General features: G+C 47.1%; 1 protein-coding gene across 1 annotated transcript in view; it reads right to left on the reverse strand.

Moving 5' to 3' along the window:
* The window catches only part of R3HCC1 (R3H domain and coiled-coil containing 1), a 47,278-nt gene that overhangs the window by 16,100 nt on the left and 6,391 nt on the right, over positions 1-24,787 (reverse strand). Inside the window, exons 4-7 of the mRNA XM_040415825.1 lie at positions 21,056-21,193; positions 12,248-13,505; positions 11,506-11,678; positions 5,338-5,408 (exon numbers count right to left, since the gene is read on the reverse strand). Coding sequence (XP_040271759.1) covers positions 5,338-5,408; positions 11,506-11,678; positions 12,248-13,505; positions 21,056-21,193 — 1,640 coding nt within the window. The remainder of the gene's footprint in view (positions 1-5,337; positions 5,409-11,505; positions 11,679-12,247; positions 13,506-21,055; positions 21,194-24,787) is intronic.

Consider the following 24,787-nt stretch of genomic DNA (forward strand, 5'->3'; position numbering starts at 1 on the left):
ACAATGAAAAAATGCATTGGAAAAAAACTGATCCGCCATTTATGGACTTTTTCGGGTTTAACATGCAAAAGCCGGATCCGGTTTGACTGAACACACAGCGCCGGATCCGGCGTTAATGCAAGTCAATGGGAAAAAGACCGGATCCGGCGTTCAGTCAAAGTGTTCAAGATTTTTGGCCGGAGGTAAAAATACAACATGCTACGTTTTTCCTAAAAGCCTGATCAGTCAAAAAGACTGAACTGAAGACATCCTGATGCATCCTGAACGGATTACTCTCCAGTCAGAATGCATGAGGATAAAACTGATCAATTCTTTTCCGGATTTGAGCCCCTAGGACGGAACTCAGCGCCGGAAAAGAAAAACGCTAGTGTGAAAGTACCCTAATGGGGACAAAACAAACGTTTTGTCCCAGTTCTGAAATCCTCTGCCGGAAAGTGAAAGCAGCCTAAGACCTCATGCATACGACCGTATGTATTTTGCGGTCCGCAAATAAAAAAAAGATGTCCGTATGCATTCCATGTTTTGTGGAACGGAACTGCTGGCCCCTAATAGAACAGTCCTATCCTTGGAAATGATTGGTTCCATATACGGTCCGAAAAAAAAACCAAAAAAACACACACACACGGAACTGACACGGAAAGAAAATACGGTCGTGTGCATGAGCCCTAAAGCATACATGCCAGGAGAGGGGACAGGACCTCTTAAGGTACATTCAAACAACAGTGCTGTGTTTTGCGGTCCGCAAATTGAAGATCCGCAAAACATGAATACCGGCCGTGGTTGTTCCGGATTTTGCGGAATGCACAGGGCCGGCGCTATATAGAAAATGGTTATTCTTGATCCTGGGAGCCCGCAGTGTCTGAAGCAGGAGAGGTAAGTTAGGCTCAATCTGCACTAATGGGGAAGGGGGGCTGATCTGAGGTGTGAATGGGGGAGGGGTCTTATTTGTACTCGGGCTTGTATCTGAGATCTGATTGGTCTTGTGAAAAATATTTATTTTTCTGATTGTCCTCTAAAATCTAGGTGCGTCTTGTGGGCAGGTGGGTCTTGTAGGGCGAAAAATACAGTACATAATTAATGATTAAACGCGGGTACGCTCACCTGTGTACTAGGGATCGACCGATTATCGGTTTTACCGATATTATCGGCCGATATTGAGGATTTTGAACGTTATCGGCATCTATTTTGCCGATATTCCGATAACGTATTGGGAACACAGAACGCGCTGCTGACAGCGCTCTCTGTGTTCCCTCCGCAGCACAGGGGAGAAGGAAGCAGTGTCTCCCTCCCCCTGTGATGCTGCTGCTGCCGCCGCCAATGGCAGGAGAGGAGACAAGAGGAGGGGAGGGGCTGTGGCCGCTGCGCCACCAATGAAGATGAGTCTTTCATTAATTCAAATACAGGAGGAGGGAGCTGGCTGCAGAATGACATAGCCGGCTACCGACCTCTATGAACGGCAGCTGCGGTCCGCGGTAGTTAACCCCTTAGGTGCCGCGGATCGCAGCTACCGCTCATAGAGGTCGGGAGCCGGCTATGTGATTCTGCAGCCAGCTCCCGCCTCCTGTATGTGAAAGAGAGGTATCTTCATTGGTGGCGCAGTGCGCCCCCCCCCCTCAAGCCCCCTAGTATTAATCATTGGTGGCGCAGTGCGCCCCCCCCCCCCCCCAGTATTAATCATTGGTGGCAGTGGCCACAGGATCCCCTCTCCCCTGCTCCTCTGATCGGAGCCCCAGCTGTGTAATCCTGGGGCTCCGATCGGTTACCATGGCAGCCAGGACGCTATTGAAGCCCTGGCTGCCATAGTCAGCTCCATGCTGCTGTGTGCACAAAGCACAGAGCAGCAGGGACAGTGTGAGATCCTATTCACCCTGATAGAGATCTATCAGGGTGAATAGGACAAGGGTTCTAGTCCCTAAGAGGGCTAAAAGTTAGTAAAAAAAAAAACAAAAAAAAAAACACAAATATATTAAGTATAAATGAAAAAGATTTACAAAAAAAAGAAAATAATAATACACGTTAACAATAAACATTAATTTTCAGCAGATTTGTGTAGGAAATTTTTTTTTTCCTCAAAAATACAAATACCCAGAATATCGGTATAAATTATCGGCTATCGGCCTGAAAGTTTACAAATTATCGGTATCGGCCCTAAAAAATCAATATTGGTCGATCCCTACTGTGTACCAGCGCTGCGCTGGGAACATTAACTTACACTGGGGACTGACAGGGAAACTAAGACATGCGCAGTCCGCCACCAGTATAAATGAATGGAGGAGACCTCCATCAGCATCCATGTTCCCAGCACAGCACAGATCAGAGGCGATGGTTTCCTAATGCTTATTAGTAGCTGCATGCATGTCACCAGCACATATGCAGCTAGTAATAGAAACTGGCCACCCCTTTAATGGTCTCCGATATTTGACATTTTAGAACACTGGTTATAGCAAAGCTAAAACTTATCAGACTGAACAGCTGAATCTTGACCAATGCAGTGTGGCCAACCACATATGAGGGCAACGTTCAGGACATCCTGCTGTCTGAGCTGCCCCTTATGCCAGGCACCTGGTGTACATGTGGCCAGCTTTTCTCCATCCTATTATTTAGGTTCAAGTGCAGGAATAGAAACTGTTCATTAAGCGTAACATTAGAGAAGAAAAACCACAAAAAAATAAAACACGTAACTGGCCATCTGCTCAGACATATCAAAATCATATAGACAGACATTAACTGGGGTCTTCAGACAGATTCCAAGAACATTGGTACCCCTATCTTAGCAGAAAAGTGCCTGTGCAAACTCAGCTGCTTTATCTCCCACTCACTATAACCAAGAGCGGACATACTGTGATTCTGAAAAGTTTGTCAACCCTTCAGAATTTTCTATATTTCTGAATAAATTTGACCGAAAAACGACATCAGATTATTGCACAAGTCCTAAAAGTAGATAAAGATAACCAAAGAATCTAGTGTGACTGCATTAAATGTTTCCGATAATTGTTGATTAGTCCTGCACATCGGCTTGGAGGAATGTGAGCCCATTCCTCCTTACAAAACAACTTCCACTCTGTTATGTTGGTGGGATTCCTCCCATGAACTGCTCGCTTCAGGTCCTTCCACAACCTTTCTATTGGTTTAAGGTAGGGATCGACCGATATTGATTTTTTAGGGCCGATACCGATAATTTGTGAATTTTCAGGCAGATAGCCGATAATTTATACCGATATTCTGGGAATTTTTATTTTGAAAAAAAAAAATAATAATCCTACACAAATCTGCTGAAAATTAATGTTTATTGTTAATGTGTATTTTTTTTTTTGGTAAATCTTTATTTTTCATTTATACTTAATATTTGTGTTTTTTTTTATTTTTTATAACTTTTAGCCCCCTTAGGGACTAGAACCCTTGTCCTATTCACCCTGATAGATCTCTATGTGTGAGCTCCTATTCACCCTGTCCCTGCTGCTCTGTGCTTTGTGCACACAGCAGCATGGAGCTGAACATGGCAGCCAGGGCTTCAGTAGCGTCCTGGCTGCCATGGTAACCGATCGGAGCCCCAGGATTACACTGCTGGACTCCGATCGGAGGAGCAGGGGAGAGGGGATCCTATGGCCACTGCCACCAATGATTAATACTGGGGGGAGGGGCGCACTGCGCCACCAATGTTTTTAATACTGGGGTGGGGGGCACACTGCGCCACCAATGATTAATACTGAGAAATCTCATTCATTTATATACAGGAGGCGGGGGCTGGCTGCAGAATCACATAGCCGGCTCCCGACCTCTATGAGCGGTAGCTGCGATCCGCGGCACCTGAGGGGTTAACTACCGCAGAAGGCAGCTACTTGTCATAGAGGTGGGGAGCCGGCTATGTGATTCTGCAGCCAGCTCCCGCCTCCTGTATATGAATGAATGAGAGATTTCTCTTCATTGGTGGCGCAGTGACCATAACCCCTCCCCTTCTCTTGTCCTCCTTCCTCTCATTGGTGGCAGCAGCACAGGGGGAGGGAGACACTGCTTCCTTCTCCCCTGTGCTGCTGAGGGAACGCGGAGAGCGCCGTCAGCAGCACGATCTGTGTTCCCCATACTTTATCGAAATATCGGTCAAAATACTGAATATCGGCCGATAATATCGGTAAAACCGATAAATCGGTCGATCCCTAGTTTAAGGTCAGGACTTTGACATTTTAAACATTTTTGGTAGAACGACTTGTGTGCTTAGGGTCCTTGTCTTGCTGCAAGACCCAGTCTCTTGAGAATCAGCTCACGGACAGATGTCCTGACATTTCCTTTAGAATTTGCTGGTAGAATTTAGAATTCATTGTGGCCCAGATGAAGCAAATCAGGCCTAGACCATGAGAATACTACAACCGTGTTTCTCAGAGAGGATGAGGTTTTTATGCTGGAATGCAGTGTTTTCCAAGCTTCTCACTGGCTGATGATTGGTAAGACAAGTACTACTCCTAATGTTATCGTACACCATAGTAAGGCTACTTTCACACTTGTGGCAGAGGATTCCGGCAGGCAGTTCAGTCGCCAGAACTGCCTGCCGGATCCGTCAAAACATGTGCAAACTGATGGCATTTGTCAGACGAATCAGGATCCTGACAAATACATTGATATGCTGGATCCGTCTTTCCGGTGTCATCTGGAAACACGGATCCGGCATTAATTTTTTTCACATTTTTTGCGGTCTGAGCATGCGCAGACCGCAATGCCGGATCCGTTTTGCCAGAACACTCGTTATTTATGCATGTCAATGGGAAAAAATACCAGGCAAGTGTTCCGGAATTTTGGACGGAGATAAAACCGCAGCATGTGGTATTATCTCCATCCTGAAAAGTCAAAAAGACTGAACTGAAGACATCCTGATGCATCCAGAACGGATTTCTCTCCATTCAGAATGCATTAGGATAAAACTAAATCAGTTCTTTTCCGGTATTGGCCCCTAGGACGGAACTCCATGCTGGAAAAGAATAACGCTAGTGTGAAAGTACCGTAAGCTGGGGTTTAGAAATTCCTTTACCAATTATATACGAGTGCACCATTTCAGGAGACGCCCTTACCCTAAGCCTGCCTATAGGCACAGACATACTGGTCTTATAGATAAGTCTGTCCAGGTGGGTTTCCCACTTTCCTCCCATGCACTCTGGTATGGTCACCCCCTGCCTGCTACATGTGTTGCTCAGCAATGTAATAAAAGATGTCTGATTGCAGACTGAACATGGCGCCCAGTGACTAATACACCCAACTGTGTGCTTTCTAACATTGTGAGTGATTCACCATATCCATAGAAGTGCCAGGTAACGTGGCTCTCTAGGCACGCCGCATTCCTCAACTCACCGTCCTCAGGGCTGGAGAATATTCCCAGGGCATGAGTTTGATCGACCCACTGCAGGCGGAAACCTCTGTCTCTGCAAAGCAAAAAAAAAAAAAAACAACAAGACTGGCTTCAATCCATATACCTCAATGATTGATGATAGGAACCATTGTGCAATGCATTTCCTAGAAATGATCTGAGAGCTAGAAAGCGGCTTGCTGTAAAATAGCTTACGACGTGGTTTCATAATACCAGACACAAAAATAATCTGCAGCTTATTGCCTTTATGTATTGTCAAAACTAGCTCCCAGACATCCCAGATGATGGATGGCCCTGTCCGGCTATTCTAGGATGTCAAACTTCTGTCCCAAATTATTCCTGAGCCAGGAACATGTCGCACCCCATTCTCTGAATTCTTCCACGGGGATCTGAAATAAGAATCAAGAAGTGACATGTTTCATCTTGATGCCATATTCTGAGGGAACAGAGGTGGGTAAGCCCCACTTAATCTGCACGTGGACCTGCTGCCGTTGTGGATGCAAACCCACAGCAGAGTCCAAGGGGAAGTCTTTGCTTTCAGCCACTGATTCCACGGCAAATAGACTTCGGATTTTTGCAATGCATATCGCTAGCGGTTGGTGCTCCAGTGTATTGGGCAGAATCCACACACTCCATATTTGTTGCAGAAATTTCTTACACATTTATGCAGTCTTGGTTCTGCAGCATGCGCATGGAATTCTGAAAAACCCATAATGAAGGATACCATCTTCCACATGTGCATTCACCCTGAAAGTGGCCGTTCACTGTGATGTTGTCAGCCAGAGCATCGCCCCTTCTAACACTGTCATCCATAGGATTTGGGGCCAGTTCATGTTGCGTATTTTGCAAAATTTTTCGATTTAAGTGCCATGGAGCTACAGGCACCGCTCCAAGAAAGGACATGTGGCAGCTATAAATCACAGCCACGTGAACTGCGACTCCAAACAATGGGGCGGGGGAATTAAGCGCGGCTGCTGGTGGCTTTATGGCGCGGAAGGATTCCGCCTGCAAAAGACTCCGTGTGAACGGAGCCTTGGGGCATGTCCACATGTTGGAAAGATATATTGAGTAGAGATGAGCGAACCTCTGTTTTAAGTTCGGCGTCTAAAGTTCGGCTTCCGGTTTGCGGAGGATCCCGATATGGATTCCGAATTCCGTTGTGGTTCGTGGTAGCGGAATCAATAATCGGCCATTATTGATTCCGCTACCACGGACCACAATGGAATTCGGAATCCATATCGGGATCCTCCGCTAACCGGAAGCCGAACTTTAGACGCCGAACTTAAAACAGAAGTTCGCTCATCTCTAATATTGAGAAATGAATCAGCACAACATTTTTGACCCTTTAAGATAAATATGGCGTTCAAGGGTGGACCCCTCAATAGATCATTGTGCTGCTCAATCCCTCTTTTACTTCTCCCGCAAAAGGTAAGAATAAATTGACAACTGGGTGTTACTATTCCCCAGGTCAAAGAGGTATGTTCTTACAAAGTCACCACTGATTGAACATAGTCAGTGTGCAAGGACACCCCTCCCCCCAACTGTTAATAACCAGTTGTCAAATTAGTCATTTAAAAGAAATGTCACATGGATTATCACTAATAAAATAAAAGTATTCCCATGTAGAACATAACACCGCCTTCCCTGATGTGCCTTCCGGTCGCTGTTTCTTATTTTCTATCGTGCGGAAATCATCTTTGTACGATATGCAAATTAGGCAGTAAGGTGCCCAGAGGGGCGTTATTTTCTTCAATGGTGCCCAGGAACGCCCCCATCCAGTGCACAAGCACACCTCTCCCCCATCAGTGCCGTTGTAGCCGCACCCACCCTCCGCTACATCACTAACGAAAGGTAACGCCACCCATACTTGCCTTCAGCTTCACAGATAAATACTGTGCAGGTGCAGTACCAAAGACTGCCTGCACCTGAGGCAACGGCGCTGATGGGGGGATGTGGCGTCTCAGCCCAGGAGAGGCGAGCTAGGGCTCTGCTGGAAGGCGGGCATGGGCACTGGATGGGGGCGTTCCTGGGCACCGTTGAAAGAAAATAACGCCCCTCTGGGCACCTTACTGCCTTATTTGCATATCATACAAAGATGATAGAAAATAAGAAACAGTGACTGGAAGGCACATCCCGGAAGGCGGTGTTCTGTTCTACATGGCAATAGTTTTACTTTATTAGTGATAATGTGAAAGATTTCCTTTAAAGGGGTTGTCCTACGAAAAATATTCTACAGTTTTCAACCCGTTACCTGGATCTGAGTTATTCAATAAAATGTACCGTATTTTCCGGCGTAAAAGACGACCCACAACTTTTCCATTTAAAATATAGGGTTTGGGCTATACTCTCCTTATAATACTACCCCTGAATGCCCAGCCCTCCCTGAGGGGAGGGGGATCAGTGGATGACACTGCTATGGGGAGGGGGGGGGGGGGGGATCAGTGGATGACACTGCTATGGGGGGGGAATCAGTGGATGACACTGCTATGGGGGGGGGGGGAATCAGTGGATGACACTGCTATGGGGGGGGGGAATCAGTGGATGACACTGCTATGGGGGGGGGGGAATCAGTGGATGACACTGCTATGGGGGGGGGGAATCAGTGGATGACACTGCTATGGGGGGGGGGGAATCAGTGGATGACACTGCTATGGGGGGGGGGATCAGTGGATGACACTGCTATGGGGGGGGGAATCAGTGGATGACACTGCTATGGGGGGGGAATCAGTGGATGACACTGCTATGGGGGGGGAATCAGTGGATGACACTGCTATGGGGGGGGAATCAGTGGATGACACTGCTATGGGGGGGGAATCAGTGGATGACACTGCTATGGGGGGGGAATCAGTGGATGACACTGCTATGGGGGGGGAATCAGTGGATGACACTGCTATGGGGGGGGAATCAGTGGATGACACTGCTATGGGGGGGGAATCAGTGGATGACACTGCTATGGGGGGGGAATCAGTGGATGACACTGCTATGGGGGGGGAATCAGTGGATGACACTGCTATGGGGGGGGAATCAGTGGATGACACTGCTATGGGGGGGGAATCAGTGGATGACACTGCTATGGGGGGGGAATCAGTGGATGACACTGCTATGGGGGGGGAATCAGTGGATGACACTGCTATGGGGGGGGAATCAGTGGATGACACTGCTATGGGGGGGGAATCAGTGGATGACACTGCTATGGGGGGGGAATCAGTGGATGACACTGCTATGGGGGGGAATCAGTGGATGACACTGCTATGGGGGGGGAATCAGTGGATGACACTGCTATGGGGGGGGAATCAGTGGATGACACTGCTATGGGGGGGGAATCAGTGGATGACACTGCTATGGGGGGGGAATCAGTGGATGACACTGCTATGGGGGGGGAATCAGTGGATGACACTGCTATGGGGGGGGAATCAGTGGATGACACTGCTATGGGGGGGGAATCAGTGGATGACACTGCTATGGGGGGGGAATCAGTGGATGACACTGCTATGGGGGGGGAATCAGTGGATGACACTGCTATGGGGGGGGAATCAGTGGATGACACTGCTATGGGGGGGGAATCAGTGGATGACACTGCTATGGGGGGGGAATCAGTGGATGACACTGCTATGGGGGGGGAATCAGTGGATGACACTGCTATGGGGGGGGAATCAGTGGATGACACTGCTATGGGGGGGGAATCAGTGGATGACACTGCTATGGGGGGGGAATCAGTGGATGACACTGCTATGGGGGGGGAATCAGTGGATGACACTGCTATGGGGGGGGAATCAGTGGATGACACTGCTATGGGGGGGGAATCAGTGGATGACACTGCTATGGGGGGGGAATCAGTGGATGACACTGCTATGGGGGGGGAATCAGTGGATGACACTGCTATGGGGGGGGAATCAGTGGATGACACTGCTATGGGGGGGGAATCAGTGGATGACACTGCTATGGGGGGGGAATCAGTGGATGACACTGCTATGGGGGGGGAATCAGTGGATGACACTGCTATGGGGGGGGAATCAGTGGATGACACTGCTATGGGGGGGGAATCAGTGGATGACACTGCTATGGGGGGGGAATCAGTGGATGACACTGCTATGGGGGGGGAATCAGTGGATGACACTGCTATGGGGGGGGAATCAGTGGATGACACTGCTATGGGGGGGGAATCAGTGGATGACACTGCTATGGGGGGGGAATCAGTGGATGACACTGCTATGGGGGGGGAATCAGTGGATGACACTGCTATGGGGGGGGAATCAGTGGATGACACTGCTATGGGGGGGGAATCAGTGGATGACACTGCTATGGGGGGGGAATCAGTGGATGACACTGCTATGGGGGGGGGGAATCAGTGGATGACACTGCTAGGGGGGGGGAATCAGTGGATGACACTGCTATGGGGGGGGAATCAGTGGATGACACTGCTATGGGGGGGGAATCAGTGGATGACACTGCTATGGGGGGGGAATCAGTGGATGACACTGCTATGGGGGGGGAATCAGTGGATGACACTGCTATGGGGGGGGGGAAATCAGTGGATGACACTGCTATGGGGGGGGGGGAATCAGTAGATGACACTGCTATGGGGGGGGGGGAATCAGTAGATGACACTGCTATGGGGGGGGGGAATCAGTGGATGACACTGCTATGGGGGGGGAATCAGTGGATGACACTGCTATGGGGGGGGGAATCAGTGGATGACACTGCTATGGGGGGGGGGAATCAGTGGATGACACTGCTATGGGGGGGGGGGAATCAGTGGATGACACTGCTATGGGGGGGGGAATCAGTGGATGACACTGCTATGGGGGGGGGGAATCAGTGGATGACACTGCTATGGGGGGGGGGAATCAGTGGACGACACTGCTATGGGGGATGGGGGGGGGGGGAGATCTATGGATGACACTATATAGCATCTTATGGTATATGTGCCATCCAGAGATCCCCCTCCCCATAACAATGCCATCCACAGATCCCCCTCCCCATAACAATGCCATCCACAGATCCCCCTCCCCATAACAATGCCATCCACAGATCCCCCTCCCCATAACAATGCCATCCACAGATCCCCCTCCCCAACGCTCAGAGGAGTATACATTTATTAACTGTAATCCGTAACTTTAAATCAGCGCTCATCTTTTTACTAGAGTACCTTACTCTCAGCTCCGGTAACAGGCAGTGCGGGCGGCGCTCATTCACATCACGCGCATGCGCCGCCTAAGTGGGAGGAGTAGGCACGTGACGCAGGCGGCGCTCACACACTGACGTCACGTGCCTGCTCCTCCCACTTAGGCGGCGCAGGGGCGTGACGTCAGTGAGTGAGCGCCGCCCGCACTTGCCTGTTACCGGAGCTGAGAGTAAGGTACCCTAGTAAAGAGATGAGCGCTCATTTAAAATTAAAGTTACGGATTACAGTCAATAAATGTATACTCCTGTGAGCGGCGGGGCCCTGTATATTCTAACCCCCAGGCAAGCGTCCCTGTCACCATGGGAACGCCTGGGGGTTAGAATATACCATCGGATTTGAGTATACCCGGCGTATAAGACAACCCCCGACTTTTGAAAAGAATTTTCAGTGTTAGAAAGTCGTCTAATACACCGGAAAATACGGTATCTGTATAGCACCACCTGCTGTTTGTTTTTTTGACCTGCTCACTGAGATGGCCGCACATGCTCAGTTTCCTCCTTCAACTGCCTCCTGAGCTGTGATAGGGAGAGCTGAGACACGCCCCCTGAGCTGTGATAGGGAGATCTGAGACACGCCTCCTTAGCTGCAGCAGAGAAGACACTCCCCCTGAGCTGTCAGCTTGATATAAATCTAGCAGAGCAATGAATGAGGAGATCTCTGGATCCATGTGAGGTACAGGGCTGGATCTAGCTTTGTTAGAAAGAGCTTGTCATGTTCTATATGATGTCTGATTATCATGTTTTACATTTACCATGGGATAACACCTTTAATGAAGAATACAAGTATTTAAAGCTCTGGATAAAAGCTTTAAGATGGCACGCAGGTAGCTGGGTAGTTTGCTTTAGTGCCCAAGTATACCTGTTCCCGTTTCCAATCTTCACATTAAAAGAGTTTTACGCTTGCAGCTGCTACAGAAAAAATATTCTAAGCAGCCAAGAAAACAAAATGGCCTGATCAGTAACATTACCTGTATTCCTTAAAGGGCTCCATGAGATCCTCAGCACGGAGCTCGGAAGAGAAACCATACACTTCAATAATGTGTCCAAATCTCCCACGATCCACTTGAACTTCTGAAAATTCTGAAAAATCCTCCAGGAGAGGCTGTATATGGACATCCTTTACAGAAACGTGAGACTTAATCTAATGGAAGCAAAAAATAAGCAGGAGCAGTGAGTGGACAGAGACTGGCAGTGTCTCCAGCATACAGAGATCCTCCTGTAGTACCCCATATCCACCACTGGGTGACACTATCAGACTAGGACTTTCAGCCTGCTGCTCCTTACAAGTGTTGGCACATCGCTAGGATATATCATCACTGTATGACTGGTGGGGATCTGAACTCTGGGACCCCACAGCTGCATCCCCTTCTAAGTTTTCCAAGCATGGTGCAGCTCACTCAGCGCCCTTCATTTGAACATGTATTTTATCCTTTATCTAAAGATACGATGATCACAGCGAGAGGTGCACTTTATCTATGAAACCAACCATTTAGGAAAATAGATGACACCAGAGCTGCTGCTATCACTGCAGGTGGTGCAGTTTTTGTTCACACTCCTCCAAGGCCTAGTTTGGGGATCTGGAGGAGGCTACAAGGGGCCCCGAGAGGTCTGTCAGTAGAATGTATAGCCTTTCTGTATAATGCAGAGCTCTGTAAATCAACCTTCTATTGGACACAAGGCTACCCACATGTAAAAGTATTCAGCATTCACCTCTGCCAGGATCTGCTCCATTATCTTCTCCTGTTCTTCATCGCTCTGTGCCGTATGCTCCAGCTTGGCTCCTTCAACAGGCTTCTTTGCCATTGACTCCTCTTTTTCAGCTTGGTCTTGTTCAGATTCCACATTACTCCTGGATAAGGGCGGTTCAATTTCTGCCTCGTCCAGGGCCACCACACTTCTTTCTGCCTCCTCTTGAGCCTCCATTCTAATATCGGCTTGCTGCTGAACCTCTGCCTTCATCTCTTTCTCCTCCTGACCCTCTTCTGGTATCTTTGTCTCCTCTCTAGGCTCTGAAGGCAATGGAATCCCTCCTTTCTCCTGAGCCTCAGATGGCTTCCCTACCTCCTCACAAGCCATCTTCTTCCCTTCTTTTTCAACATCAGCCTCTTCCCTCACATCTGCATGCTCCTGAACCACCACCGTCATCTCTGCCTGATCCTGACCTCCTTCTGGTATTTCTGCCTCCTCTCTAGGCTCAGCTGGAACCCCTGCCTCCTCAAGAGCCATCATGGTCCCTTTTTCTTCATAAGACTCCGCTCTCACCTCCACATCTTCCTGATCCACCTTCTCCAGCATACCTGCAATCAATGTACTTGTCTCTGCTTCCTCCTCCACCCTCTCCGATCTCTTGGCTGCTCTCTGATCAGATACAACTTGGTCATCGACCGATTTGTCTAGCAACCCCTGATTGTTTAATCTTGCCTCTTCCTCTCTCACACGATCCTGTCCCATATCCAAGTCCTGCAGACACTTTTCAGCTTCTGCTGCCTGACCAGATCTTTCCTTGCCTTCATTTTCATGAAGTTTTTGGCATGCACCCGAGTTCTGTAATCTGTCATCACCACTGCTCTCCATCTTTCCTGGCCTCTTCTCCTGCATCTCCACCTCAGACTGAACCTCTTCTTTTCCCCCTACAATTTCCTTTCTGCATGGTCCAACCTCAGCCTCCAACACTATTTTTTCCTTCTGCAAAGCCTCTTCATTTCCATTGCCCACATAATGCCCACTTTCTAGTGCCCCCCGCTGCCTTTCCTCTTCCTTTACACAACTCCTCTGATGTTCCTCTCTTTCCCAGGGCTTTCCTCTGGCTGCATACAATTCTCTGTCTGGTCTCCTATCTTTGCGCTGCCTCCAGTTCTGCCTTCCTCTGCCTGTCTCCCATTTTTTGCTGTGTGAGGGGACACTCCAAAAATGACCACGATTTTGATCACGTGAATTAGTTTTGGATTCTCCGTCCTTGTCGGGTAGCCTGTAGTGACAATGTAAGGAGAGATTAACTACAAAGGTAACATGCAAGTTTTACCGCGCTGTCCAGGTGTGCACATAATAGGTCTACACCAATTGGCATGTTTGAGCTGCCCCTAACACGTTCATAGAGGACATGGCAACTCTCCTGACAGGTCTATTGTGGTAAAAACTTGTCACATAAAAATTCTGGTGCATCTTTTCTTAGAACTCCATGTTTTGCCATTCCTCGGTTATTCCGCATGGAATTTCATGAATAAACAGCTGGGTGTTACTAGTTGCGGGTGTGTCCTTACTAAGGGTACTTTCACACTTGCGGCAGAGTGATCCGGCAAGCAGTTCCATCTCCGGAACTGCCTGCCGGATCCGGCAAAACGTATGCCAACTGATGGCATTTGTAAGACTGATCAGGATCCTGATCAGTCTTAAAAATGCCTGATCAGTCAGAAAAATGCATTGAAATGCCGGATCAGTCTTTCCGGTGTCATCCGGAAAAACGTATCCGGCATTTATTTTTGTCACCTTTTTTTCGGTCTGCGCATGCAGGTATTTTGAATGCGCATGCGCGGTACGCTCCCATTCACTTCTATGGGAGAGGCGGGGATTAGCGCTTGGTGGTGGACGGATCCAGGGAAATCTGGGGTCCTCCAGCCACAGCGCTCCCTTCTCGATATAGGTGCGGGTCCCACCTATCAGGCAATAGGGGGATATGCTAGCAATATGCCCCTATTGTCTATGATGGGAATACCCCTTTAACCACCTCAGCCCCCAGTGCTTAAACACCCTGAAAGACCAGGCCACTTTTTACACTTCTGCACTACACTACTTTCACCGTTTATTGCTCGGTCATGCAACTTACCACCCAAATGAATTTTACCTCCTTTTCTTCTCACTAATAGAGCTTTCATTTGGTGGTATTTCATTGCTGCTGACATTTTTACTTTTTTTGTTATTAATTGAAATTTAACGATTTTTTTGCAAAAAAATGACATTTTTCACTTTCAGTTGTAAAATTTTGCAAAAAAAACTACATCCATATATAAATTTTGCTCTAAATTTTTTGTTCTACATGTCTTTGATAAAAAAAAAATGTTTGGGTAAAAAAAAAATGCTTTGGGTAAAAGTTATAGCGTTTACAAACTATGGTACAAAAATGTGAATTTCCGCTTTTTGAAGCAGCTCTGACTTTCTGAGCACCTGTCATGTTTCCTGAGGTTCTACAATGGCCAGACAGTACAAACACCCCACAAATGACCCCATTTCGGAAAGTACACACCCTAAGGTATTCGCTGATGGGCATAGTGAGTTCATAGAACTTTTTATTTTTTGTCACAAGTTAGCGGAAAATGATGATTTTTTTTTTTTTTCTTACAAAGTCTCATATTCCACTAACTTGTGACAAAAAATAAAAACTTCTATGAACTCACTATGCCCATCACGAAATACCTTGGGGTCTCTTCTTTCCAAAATGGGGTCACTTGTGGGGTAGTTATACTGCCCTGGCATTCTAGGGGCCCAAATGTGTGGTAAGGAGTTTGAAATCAAATTCTGTAAAAAATGACCTGTGAAATCCGAAAGGTGCTCTTTGGAATATGGGCCCCTTTGCCCACCTAGGCTGCAAAAAAGTGTCACACATGTGGTATCTCTGTATTCAGTAGAAGTTGAGGAATGTGTTTTGGGGTGTCATTTTACATATACCGATGCTGGGTGAGATAAATATCTTGGTCAAATGCCAACTTTGTATAAAAAAATGGGAAAAGTTGTCTTTTGCCAAGATATTTCTCTCACCCAGCATGGGTATATGTAAAATGACACCCCAAAACACATTCCCCACCTTCTCCTGAGTACGGCGATACCAGATGTGTGACACTTTTTTGCAGCCTAGATGCGCAAAGGTGCCCAAAGTCCTTTTAGGAGGGCATTTTTAGACATTTGGATACCAGACTTCTTCTCACGCTTTGGGGCCCCTAGAATGCCAGGGCAGTATAAATACCCCACATGTGACCCCATTTTGGAAAGAAGACACCCCAAGGTATTCAATGAGGGGCATGGCGAGTTCATAGAATTTTTTTTTTTTTGGCACAAGTTAGCGGAAATTGATATTTTTAATTTTGTTCTCACAAAGTCTCCCGTTCCGCTAACTTGGGACAAAAATTTCAATCTTTCATGGACTCAATATGCCCCTCACGGAATACCTGGGGGTGTCTTCTTTCCGAAATGGGGTCACATGTGGGGTATTTATACTGCCCTGGCATTCTAGGGGCCCTAAAGCGTGAGAAGAAGTCTGGAATATAAATGTCTAAAAAAATTTACGCATTTGGATTCCGTGAGGGGTATCGTGAGTTCATGTGAGATTTTATTTTTTGACAAAAGTTAGTGGAATATGAGACTTTGTAAGAAAAAAAATAATAATTCCGCTAACTTGGGCCAAAAAAATGTCTGAATGGAGCCTTACAGGGGGGTGATCAATGACAGGGGGGGGTGATCAATGACAGGGGGGGGTGATCAATGACAGGGGGGGTGATCAGGGAGTCTATATGGGGTGATAACCACAGTCATTGATCACGCCCGTGTAAGGCTTCATTCAGACGTCCGGATGCGTTTTGCGGATCCGATCCATCTATCAGTGCATCCGTAAAAATCATGCGGACATCTGAATGGAGCTTTACAGGGGGGTAATCAATGACAGGGGGGTGATCAATGACAGGGGGGTGATCAGGGAGTCTATATGGGGTGATAACCACAGTCATTGATCATGCCCCTGTAAGGCTTCATTCAGACGTCCGGATGCGTTTTGCGGATCCGATTCATCTATCAGTGCATCCGTAAAAATCATGCGGACATCTGAATGGAGCTTTACAGGGGGGTAATCAATGACAGGGGGGTGATCAGGGAGTCTATATGGGGTGATAACCACAGTCATTGATCATGCCCCTGTAAGGCTTCATTCAGACGTCCGGATGCGTTTTGCGGATCCGATCCATCTATCAGTGGATCCGTAAAAATCATGCGGACGTCTTATGGAGCTTTACAGGGGGTTGATCAATGACAGGGGGGTAATCAATGACAGGGGGGTGATCAGGGAGTCTATATGGGGTGATCAGGGGCTAATAAGGGGTTAATAAGTGACGGGGGGGGGGGGGGTGTAGTGTAGTGTAGTGGTGCTTGGTGGGACTTTACTGAGCTACCTGTGTCCTCTGGTGGTCGATCCAAACAAAGGGGACCACCAGAGGACCAGGTATATTAGACGCTGTTATCAAAACAGCGTCTAATATACCTGTTAGGGGTTAAAAAAAACACATCTCCAGCCTGCCAGCGAACGATCGCCGCTGGCAGGCTGGAGATCAACTCTCTTACCTTCCGTTCCTGTGAGCGCGCGTTCACAGGAAATCTCGCGTCTCGCGAGATGACGCATATATGCGTGACTGTGCGCAGGGCTGCCACCTCCGGAACGCGATCCTGCGTTAGGCGGTCCGGAGGTGGTTAAAAGGGATCTGCCACCAGTAAATTCACTGTTACACCAGGCACAAGGCCTTGTAGTGCTAGCTCAGCTGAATGTAACTATAAATCTCACTTAGTCATCCATTACTTCATTCTGGAGAAAAAGTACTTGTAATACATATGCAAATGAGCACTTACGTGCACTGAGGGCGGGCCCAAGCCACTATGTGCACCTGTGCTCCTCCTGCTGGACCTGTTAATCAAGGAGAGGGAGGGGTTGACAGAGGAAACAGTAAGAGCACGGGTGCACATAGTGGCTTGGGCCCACCCTCAGTGCACTTAACTGCTCATCTGCATATGGATTAAAAGTGCCTTTTCTCCAGAGTGAAGCAATGGAGTACTGAGAGTTATCATTGCATTCAGCTGAGCTAGGCCTAAAAGACATGGGGGAACATTTACCAAAGGTTTTTTAGCCACTATTGTGGTGTAACAAGGTCACATATTATGGCGCACATATAATTTGTAACATTTTAGGCTTCTCGGCACCTTTCTGAAGTGCCTGTCAGATTTACTATAACTTTTAGCTGAAGTCTGCCCAGCCCCTTCTGGCGCACGGCAGGGCAGAGATGCGACTAATTTGTTAAGATTCATTTGCCTCTTAATAAATTAGGTGCATCTCACGCCAGTTAAGCGAGATCAAGACTGGCGTTTATCTGGCGTGTCAGATTCTCTTGAAAGGAGAAACACAAGTAAAGACTTGTCAGGAATAGCTGCATATCACACGTATATAAGACAGGAAGAATTTGGACACTTAAATCAAGTTCAGCAATGAAATATCAATTTTCTGGATCTGGGTTAGTCTAAAGATTACAGCGAGTTCCACTTTGTTGAATCGACATTCGTAAATTAGCAGAATTACATATTCAATGATAACAGACCATTCAGGGTATGGAAACTTCTTACCACAGCAGGATTGAGGACACCTCTTAAGTCAGCGGCCAGTACTCAGGTATGCAATATGGAATTTATTTCATTTTTTATTATTCTTTATGTTTACACAGCACCAACCAGGGGCGACTGGCCATAGACCCTACAGGGAAATTTCCCGGAGGGACAATGCCTAGAGGGGCACCCAAGGCCTCCAGATAAGTACATAAAGATCTGATGCTCCCAGCATTAATTAATGTAAGAGCATCAGGTACTTATGCACCAGGCCAGCACCCACAGGTGGCCTCCTGAATTCAACTTTATTGCCATCCTCAGGACGATAATACAATTTCAAACTGTGGCGCAGGTGGCAGTATTTTGTGCTGCACCATGGTATTTGCTTCTGCCGAGGCAGTATTTTGTCCTGTACTGTGCTATTTGGTTCTGCACTACGATATTGATGGCTCCGCCCACTTCTGTTACCCCACCTTCTGTCACTTTGGACCTGCCCACATGGGGCCACTTAGTTTTTTTTTAGGCCACTTTAAGTTCCCAGTCCGCCCCCGGCTTTGGATAAAAAAAAACAAAAAAAAAACAAAAACAAAAAAACTTTCAGATTACTTTTAACCACCTCCCGACCGCCTAACGCACGGATGCGTCCGGAAGGTGGTTCATTCATTCCTCCTGGACGCATCCGTGCGTCATCTCGCGAGACGCGAGATTTCCTGTGAACGCGCGCACACAGGCGCGCGCGCTCACAGGAACGGAAGGTAAGAGAGTTGATCTCCAGCCTGCCAGCGGCGATCGTTCGCTGGCAGGCTGGAGATGTGTTTTTTTTTAACCCCTAACAGGAATATTAGACGCTGTTATGATAACAGCGTCTAATATACCTGCTACCTGGTCCTCTGGTGGTCCCCTTTGTTTGGATCGACCACCAGAGGACACAGGTAGCTCAGTAAAGTAGCACCAACCACCACTACACTACACCCCCCCCGTCACTTATTAACCCCTTATTCACCCCATATAGACTCCCTGATCACCCCCCTGTCATTGATCACCCCCCTGTCATTGATCACCCCCCTGTAAGGCTGCATTCAGATGTCCGTATGATTTTTACGGATCCACTGATACATGGATCGGATCCGCAAAACACATACGGACATCTGAATGGAGCCTTATAGGGGGGTGATCAATGACAGGGGGGTGATCAATGACAGGGGGGTGATCACCCCATATAGACTCCCTGATCACCCCCCCTGTCATTGATCACCCCCCCTGTCATTGATCACCCCCCCTGTCATTGATCACCCCTCTGTAAGGCTCCATTCAGACTTTTTTTGGCCCAAGTTAGCGGAAATTATTATTTTTTTCTTACAAAGTCTCATATTCCACTAACTTGTGTCAAAAAATAAAATCTCACATGAACTCACCATACCCCTCACGGAATCCAAATGCGTAAATTTTTTTAGACATTTATATTCCAGACTTCTTCTCACGCTTTAGGGCCCCTAGAATGCTAGGGCAGTATAAATACCCCACATGTGACCCCATTTCGGAAAGAAGACACCCCAAGGTATTCCGTGAGGGGCATATTGAGTCCATGAAAGATTGAAATTTTTGTCCCAAGTTATCGGAAAGGGAGACTTTGTGAGAAAAAAATAAAAAATATCAATTTCCGCTAACTTGTGCCAAAAAAAAAAAAAAATTCTATGAACTCGCCATGCCCCTCATTGAATACCTTGGGGTGTCTTCTTTCCAAAATGGGGTCACATGTGGGGTATTTATACTGCCCTGGCATTCTAGGGGCCCCAAAGCGTGAGAAGAAGTCTGGTATCCAAATGTCTAAAAATGCCCTCCTAAAAGGAATTTGGGCACCTTTGCGCATCTAGGCTGCAAAAAAGTGTCACACATCTGGTATCGCCGTACTCAGGAGAAGTTGGGGAATGTGTTTTGCGGTGTCATTTTACATATACCCATGCTGGGTGAGAGAAATATCTTGGTCAAATGCCAACTTTGTATAAAAAAAAAATGGGAAAAGTTGTCTTTTGCCAAGATATTTCTCTCACCCAGCATGGGTATATGTAAAATGACACCCCAAAACACATTACCCAACTTCTCCTGAATACGGAGATACCACATGTGTGACACTTTTTTGCAGCCTAGGTGGGCAAAGGGGCCCACATTCCAAAGAGCACCTTTCGGATTTCACCAGCCATTTTTTACAGAATTTGATTTCAAACTCCTTACCACACATTTGGGCCCCTAGAATGCCAGGGCAGTATAACTACCCCACAAGTGACCCCATTTTGGAAAGAAGACATCCCAAGGTATTCGCTCATGGGCATAGTGAGTTCATGGAAGTTTTTATTTTTTGTCACAAGTTAGTGGAATATGAGACTTTGTAAGAAAAAAAAAAATAAATCATCATTTTCCACTAACTTGTGACAAAAAAGAAAAAAATTTTAGGAACTCACTATGCCCATCAGCGAATACCTTAGGGTGTCTACTTTCCGAAATGGGGTCATTTGTGGGGTGTTTGTACTGTCTGGGCATTGTAGAACCTCAGGAAACATGACAGGTGCTCAGAAAGTCAGAGCTGCTTCAAAAAGCGGAAATTCACATTTTTGTACCATAGTTTGTAAACGCTATAACTTTTACCCAAACCATTTTTTTTTACCCAAATATTTTTTTTTTTATCAAAGACATGTAGAACAATAAATTTAGAGCAAAATTTATATATGGATCTCGTTTTTTTTGCAAAATTTTACAACTGAAAGTGAAAAATGTCATTTTTTTTGCAAACAAATCGTTAAATTTCGATTAATAACAAAAAAAGTAAAAATGTCAGCAGCAATGAAATACCACCAAATGAAAGCTCTATTAGTGAGAAGAAAAGGAGGTAAAATTCATTTAGGTGGTAAGTTGCATGACCGAGCAATAAATGGTGAAAGTAGTGTAGTGCAGAAGTGTAAAAAGAGGCCTGGTCTTTCAGGGTGTTTAAGCCATGGGGGCTGAGGTGGTTAAAGCTGGTTATCTCATGCCACTCATCGGGGGAGAGCTCAAGGCAAGAGGAAAGCTAAGGAAGGACACAATCTCAGAATAGAGAACAGACATGATATTTTTCGGAGATGAGAGCGGAGCCTACAAAGAGTCCTGAACCAGCAGCAAATAATTGATATTCCTCACCTGACACCAGCATGACAGATGACAGTGCGCCGCTGCCACCCCTCGCCGACTGAAAAGCTGCTTAGTGCATCATAAGACTCTGTGAGCCGGTGGATCAGATACCGGAGGCGGCTAGAAACCGGCGGGAACAACAGGACTCTGCATTGGAACAAAGGAAAGACATGTCACTTTCTACATGAGAGCTAACAATGGGGAATACTAACCCAAAAGGAGACAACATCGGGGATCCACTGAAATCCCACATATAATTATATTACTAAGGTGGTTTTGCCATTTGCTTATCCCTCAGAAATGTATTCCAAGAAATAAAATTATAATTTACTAACATTTAACCTTTACCAGTTTTTGAGTAAAAAAAAGTTGCAAGATTCCTTTTTGCAAACTTTTTAAACTGTCCCATGTGACAATATTTTGTCGCAAGGACATTTTTACTCCGTCCTCGCCATTTAGGAGCAGCAGGGGCTGGAATATCAGCCCTGGCAAATGCACTGACATTTACGCCTGGAAACAGCTACTAGTTACTGCCATTTTTGTTGATTAGATTTTTTTTTTTTTGAGGTTTTTTGGGGGTCTTTTCTTTCCCCCCGCAGCATGTTGAAGCTGTTGCCGTTTTTTTTAAGCATCTTGGCTTAGGGGCCCTAAGGGAGCTGGCACACATCGCATCTGTGCTGCGTTCTGGTGCGGCAAGAAAATAAAATAAAAAAACATAACTGCATGCGGTTTTTGCAGCAACATACCTTCCAGGAAAACGAAGATACAGAGAAATCTCAAATGACCTCAATGAAGCTCTTTTAACGTAGTTTTGCTGTGCTTTCCCTTTGGTAGAAGAAAGCATACTGAAAAACCCCTCACTGATTAGAAGAGTCTAGTACACTACCGTATATGTGACTAACCCTCCGAATTATTGGGTTCAGATGTTCCAGTAACAACCATAGGTACAAACCGTGCCCCCTGTTTGCAAATCAAGGTCCTTAAAGGGGTTGTCCGGGTTCAGAGCTGAACCCGGACATCCCTCCATTTTCACCCCGGCAGCCCCCCTGACTTGAGCATCGGAGCAGATGCTCTCCTTTGCCCCTCCTTTGGAGGCACAATAACAACTCATGCCGGTCTTTGTTTCCCCTCGCGCTGCCGGAGGATTAGCCCAATGACTAGGCCTGCAACTTTTCATAAATTTGGCAAATACACCCCCAGAAGTGCGCCTGCGGAGTAATTTTTAGCCAAGATGTACGCTTGTTTCCAGGTGTACATGTTCGTAAATTTGCCAGGGCCAGACCCTGTCCCACCGAACTGTTAAAAACCTTTCGACACTGACCACGCAGCGTAATAGTGTCACATGGCCGGTCAAAAAAGGGGACACTTCATATGAAAAAAACAAAAGGTGGTTAAAGCAGTATTCTGCAGATATGAAACAAGACAAGTAAACGATGGCTTCTGCAAGTCAGAGCTTGTAATACCTAAATGTTTTCACTAGGGGGAGATCAAACACTGCACTGTGATTTTAGATCTCATTATGTACCTGTAGTAGCAGAAGCCTCAAACATAACAGGAGGGAGGGAGGTCATTTACTCCAGTTTTTGGTATAAAAATAGTCCCAAGACCCATTTAGCGACATTTTTTTTTTAAAACGTCCATGCAACCATAGGTGTTTTTATGCCGTGTTCCACACTTGGTAGTGGCAAGGGGATGCTGGGGGCCAGAACATCAGCCCCAGCACATTTACTAACTAGTCAGGGGCTGACATAGTTTTTAAACCTGGCACAAGGACTGATCATTTATGACAGCCAGAGCGTTCAACCCTGTACATATCAGGTGTCATCTGCTGGACCCTTGTGGCTATTAAAGGAGTTTTATGCTATTTTATGGAATATGGAAAGCAATTCTAATAACCGGCATGCCTCTGCAGATAACCTTTATGACAGCCACAATTTTGGGGTTGTAGAGACGGTGACAGGAATCATGGATGGCCAGTCGTAGCCTCTATTGTGCTGAAGGACCATGCATGGAGGGAATTTCTACTGCATTGCAGCATGATTATTTTCTGATTCATTACCATTTATAAAATGGATCAATTACACTACTGGAAAATGAGAAAAAAGAGACCATGAAAACTAGGGTTGTCCCGATACCGATACTAGTATCGGTATCGGGACCGATTCCGAGTTTTCTCGGCGGTACTCAGCCGCCGATACCCCGCCCCGATACATAAATAGAATACTATGGGCGTAACTATGGGCGGGGCCCGGTGCAGTCACTGTACTCTTACACCGGGCCCCGCCGCTCACCGAAGTATTTATAAACGTGAATCCTTATCCTGTTATTAAGTTGAACTAACGCTGCCCTCTCCCATGTTCCCCTGTATCCCCCTGTATCCCCACAGCACTTACTTAAGCTTCCATAGCAGGCAGAGCGGACGGCAGCAGTAACGTCACTCACTGACGTGGAGCGCCTGCTCCGCCCCCTTTATGAATGAAGCAGGCGGAGCAGACGCGCGACGTCAGTGAGTGACGTTACTGGTGCCGTCCGCTCTGCCTGCTATGGAAGCTTAAGTAAGTGCTGTGGGGATACAGGGGGATACAGGGGAACATGGGAGAGGGCAGCGTTAGTTCAACTTAATAACAGGATAAGGATTCACGTTTATAAATACTTCGGTGAGCGGCGGGGCCCGGTGTATTGGGGGACACTGTTATGAGGGGGATCTGTGGATGACATATAGCAGTGTCATCCACAGATCCTCCCCATAACAGTTCCATCCACAGATCCCCTATAACAGCACCATCCACAGATCCCCCACCAAATAACAATGCCATCCTCAGATCCCCCCACCCCATAACAATGCCATCCACAGATATCCCACCCCATAGCAGTACCATCCACAGATCCCCATAACAGTGCCATCCACAGATCCCCATAACAGTGCCATCCACAGATCCCCCATAACAGTGCCATCCACAGATCCCCCATAACAGTGCCATCCACAGATCCCCCATAACAGTGCCATCCACAGATCCCCCATAACAGTGCCATCCACAGATCCCACATAACAGTGCCATCCACAGATCCCACATAACAGCACCATCCACAGATCCCCATAACAGCGCCATCCACAGATCCCCCATAACAGTGCCATCCACAGATCCCCCATAACAGTGCCATCCACAGATCCCCCATAACAGTGCCATCCACAGATCCCCCATAACAGTGCCATCCACAGATCCCCCATAACAGTGCCATCCACAGATCCCCCATAACAGTGCCATCCACAGATCCCCATAACAGTGCCATCCACAGATCCCCCATAACAGTGCCATCCACAGATCCCCTATAACAGCACCATCCACAGATCCCCCACCAAATAACAATGCCATCCTCAGATCCCCCCACCCCATAACAATGCCATCCACAGATATCCCACCCCATAGCAGTACCATCCACAGATCCCCATAACAGTGCCATCCACAGATCCCCCATAACAGTGCCATCCACAGATCCCCCATAACAGTGCCATCCACAGATCCCCATAACAGTGCCATCCACAGATCCCACATAACAGCGCCATCCACAGATCCCACATAACAGCACCATCCACAGATCCCCATAACAGCGCCATCCACAGATCCCCCATAACAGTGCCATCCACAGATCCCCCATAACAGTGCCATCCACAGATCCCCCATAACAGTGCCATCCACAGATCCCCCATAACAGTGCCATCCACAGATCCCCCATAACAGT

This window comes from Bufo bufo, chromosome 1, assembly GCF_905171765.1.
Source record: "Bufo bufo chromosome 1, aBufBuf1.1, whole genome shotgun sequence".
NCBI classification, from domain to species: domain Eukaryota; kingdom Metazoa; phylum Chordata; class Amphibia; order Anura; family Bufonidae; genus Bufo; species Bufo bufo.